This window comes from Pan troglodytes, chromosome 13 (assembly GCF_028858775.2).
Source record: "Pan troglodytes isolate AG18354 chromosome 13, NHGRI_mPanTro3-v2.0_pri, whole genome shotgun sequence".
NCBI classification, from domain to species: domain Eukaryota; kingdom Metazoa; phylum Chordata; class Mammalia; order Primates; family Hominidae; genus Pan; species Pan troglodytes.
The window spans coordinates 89,851,178-89,854,512 of record NC_072411.2 but is presented as its reverse complement, the minus strand read 5'-3'; the positions used below and the strand labels follow the sequence as shown (position 1 = coordinate 89,854,512).

At 40.8% G+C, this 3,335-nt stretch overlaps 1 protein-coding gene across 1 annotated transcript; it reads right to left on the bottom strand.

The window, feature by feature from the left end:
* Positions 1–204: 204 nt before the first annotated feature.
* On the bottom strand, positions 205–2,693 carry LOC459811 (hsc70-interacting protein-like). Its single transcript, XM_016949559.3, has one exon. It carries the CDS (start codon positions 1,398–1,400, stop codon positions 666–668), a length of 735 nt encoding a protein of 244 aa, XP_016805048.1. The 5' UTR covers positions 1,401–2,693; the 3' UTR covers positions 205–665.
* Positions 2,694–3,335: the final 642 nt, after the last annotated feature.

The window sequence follows — 3,335 nt, the reverse complement described above, 5'->3', positions numbered from 1 at the left end:
TATGATAATTAACAGATGCTTTAAATTTGTTTTAAATATTTTTAAGGTTTAAAAGGTGTTTGAAGTTTGTAATTCCTAGTAGGAAAACATTATCTGAATGAATACCCTAATGGCAAACCACTGTAAAATGTTTCAGCTGCATTTGAGGGAGAGGGGTAGGAATTATCTTCAAAGCACCCCAGATCTTTTGATGAGAAGGTCAGAGGTACACTGGTTTGTATTATTGTGACATCTGTAAGGTGATCTTGGTTGCTTTTCCTCCAGCAAGGGCTTTATTTATCAGAAGGGCATTATGCTTGACCTCCAAATTTGGCTCACAATTTACTGATAAGATTCATAACCTTTGGGTTGCTCTGGTATTTTGATATATTTGCTGGGTTCTGAGCCACATCCTGGAAGCCCACCATAACTTCTGGATCCTGCATGGCTGTAAAAACCTCTGGATCACTAAGAATTTCATTAAGCCCAGGCATTCTGGCCACTCCTGGTATGCCCCCTCCCATTCCAGGCATTCTTCCAGGAAAATTACCAGGCATTACCCCAGGAAAGCCACCTGGAAAAGAGCCATACTGAGCTCCTGACTGTTGTCTGGCTGCTTCCTCCCTCTGGGCTCTCTCATGCTCTTCTCGTGCCTTCTTAACTCTTTCTATTCTTTCTTTGATCTCTCACTCTTCACATTTTTGCTCATACTTTCTCCGATGTTTTGCACTTTTCTGTGCCCTAAATTGAACTTCTTTCAGTGTTGCACTAGCATCTTCATCATACTCCAATTTACAGACAAGGGCAAGATCATGGGCTGCTCCTTTCCAGTGGCCTGGAAGCCTGTGTGCTTTCCCTCGCCACTTGTAAGGCTGAGCTGAATCAGGATTTATTTCAATGGCTCTGTCACAGTGTTGGATGGCAGCATTTGGCTTCTGTAATTTGACAAAGACACTGGCCCTCTTGGCATACAAAATGGCCAAGTGAGGATTCAGCTTAATGGCATCTGTGAAAACGTCAATGGCTTTCTGCAGTTCACCATCATTTAGGGCTTCAATAGCAGCTACTTTCTTATCATTTGCCTGATCCATCATCTCCTCTGTTATCTCTGCATTTTCATCTCTCATTTCTTGAGGGGCATCAGTGTCTGGTTCAATCACACCTTCATTATCAATTTCTAGATCACTTTCCTCACTTGATGGTTTGTCTGCCTTTAAGTCTTCCTCCACTTTCTTACTATCAGGTTTTTCTTCCTTGGTATTTTCGTCTGATTTAGCTTTCTGAGTAGCAGGTGGTACTTTACCCCCCATACTCTCCACCCACACCCTCAGGAAGCACATTTCCTCGGTGTGCAGAATGCTCGGATCCTGCTTACACATTTTCACAAAGGCCCGAAGCTCGTTCACTTTGCGGGGTTCCATGGTCAGGAGGCGGTGGGCGAAGCTGAGGGGCTGTGGCCAGGTTCCAGGCCCAGGCGCTGACTTGGCATGACTGTGCAGAAGGGGGCGGCTGCCGCAAGTCAGAACAGACTCAGATGGATCTTACTATTTTGAGGTATGTTCTTCCAATACCCAGTTTATTAAGGGATTTTAGCATGGATTTTGAATTTTATCAAAAGCTTTCTCTGCATCTATTGAGATAATCATGTTTTTTGTCTTCAGTTCTGTTTGTGTGATGAATCACATTTATTGATTGTGATACCAACCTTGTTGAACCAACCTTGCATCCCGGGGATGATGCCTACTTGATCATGATGGATAAGCTTTTTCTTGTGCTGCTGGATTCAATTTGCCAGTATTTTGCTGAGGATTTTTGCATTGATGTTCATTACATTAAGGATATTGGCCTGAATTATCTTTTTTTGTTATATAACTGCCAGGTTTTGCTTATAAGTATAATGCTGGCCTTATAGAATAAGTTAGGGAGAAGTCTCTCTTTTTCAATGTTTTGGAATAGTTTGAGTAGGAGTGGCATCAGCTCTTCTTTGTACATCTGGTAGAATTCAGCTGCAAATTCATCTGGTCCTGGACTTTTTTTGGTTGGTGGGCTATTTATTACAGCCTCAATTTCAGAACTCATTATTGGTCTGTTCAGGGATTCAATTTATTTCTGGTTCAGTCTTGGAAGGGTGTATGGGAGTGTAAATTAGTTCAGCCATTGTGGAAGACAGTGTGGTCATTCCCCAAAGACCTAAAGACAGAAACACCATTCAACCCCACAATCTTATTACTGGGTATATACCCAAAGAAATATAAATCATTCTATTGTAAAGACACACGCACACGTATGTTCACTGTAGCACTATCCACAAGAGCAAAGACATGGAATCAACCAAATGCCCATCAGTGATAGACTGGATAAAGAAAATGTGGTACATAGACACCACAGAATACTATGCACCCATGAAAAAGAATGCCATCAAGTCCTTTGCAGGGACATGTATGGAGTTGGAGGCCATTATCCTTAGCAAACTAACACAGAAACAGAAAACCAGAAATGGCATGTTCTCACTTATAAGTGGAAGGTAATGATGAGAACACATGAACACATAGATGGGAACAATATACACTGGGGCCTTTCAGAAGGCAGAGGGTGGGAGGAGGGAGAGGATCAGGAAAAACAACTAATGGGTAGTAGACTTAATAACTAGGTGATGAAATAATCTGTACAACAAACCCCGATGACACAAGCTTACCTATGTAACAAACCTGCACTTGTACCCTTGAACTTAAAATAAAAGTTTAAAAAATTCCAAATGTAAAAAAATAAAATATAAAATTCACCCATTTTGTGCATACAATTAAATTATTTCAGTAACTTTACTGAGTGCGACAACCATCACCATAAGTCAGCTTTGGAAGATTTTCATCACCCTAATAACAGCCATCATGCCCATTTAGTTAAGTCTCATTTCCACAGTGGCTACATGGTGTTCTGCAAAATGAATATACCATAATTTTATTTAGCATTAAGTCTAAAACATCTAGAATGTTTCCTTCTTTTCCCAATTCAAAATAAACTTTAATAAATATCTTTGTGGTCAAACAACAACAACAAAATACCATAATCTGGGTGGCTTAAAAACAACAGAAATTTATTTCTCATATCTCTGGAGGCTGGGAAGTCTTAGAACAAGGTGCCAACAGATTCAGTGTCTGGTGAAGGCTCTCTTCCTGGTTCACAGATGGCACCCTCTCACTGTGTTCTCACATGTTGGAAGGAGCGAGAAAGCTCTCTGGGGCCTTTTATAAAGGGCACTAATCTGATTGATGAGGGCTTTGCCCCTATGTTCTAATCACCTCCCAAAAGTTCTGCCTTCAAATATTATCATATTGGGGATTAGGTTTCAACATGTG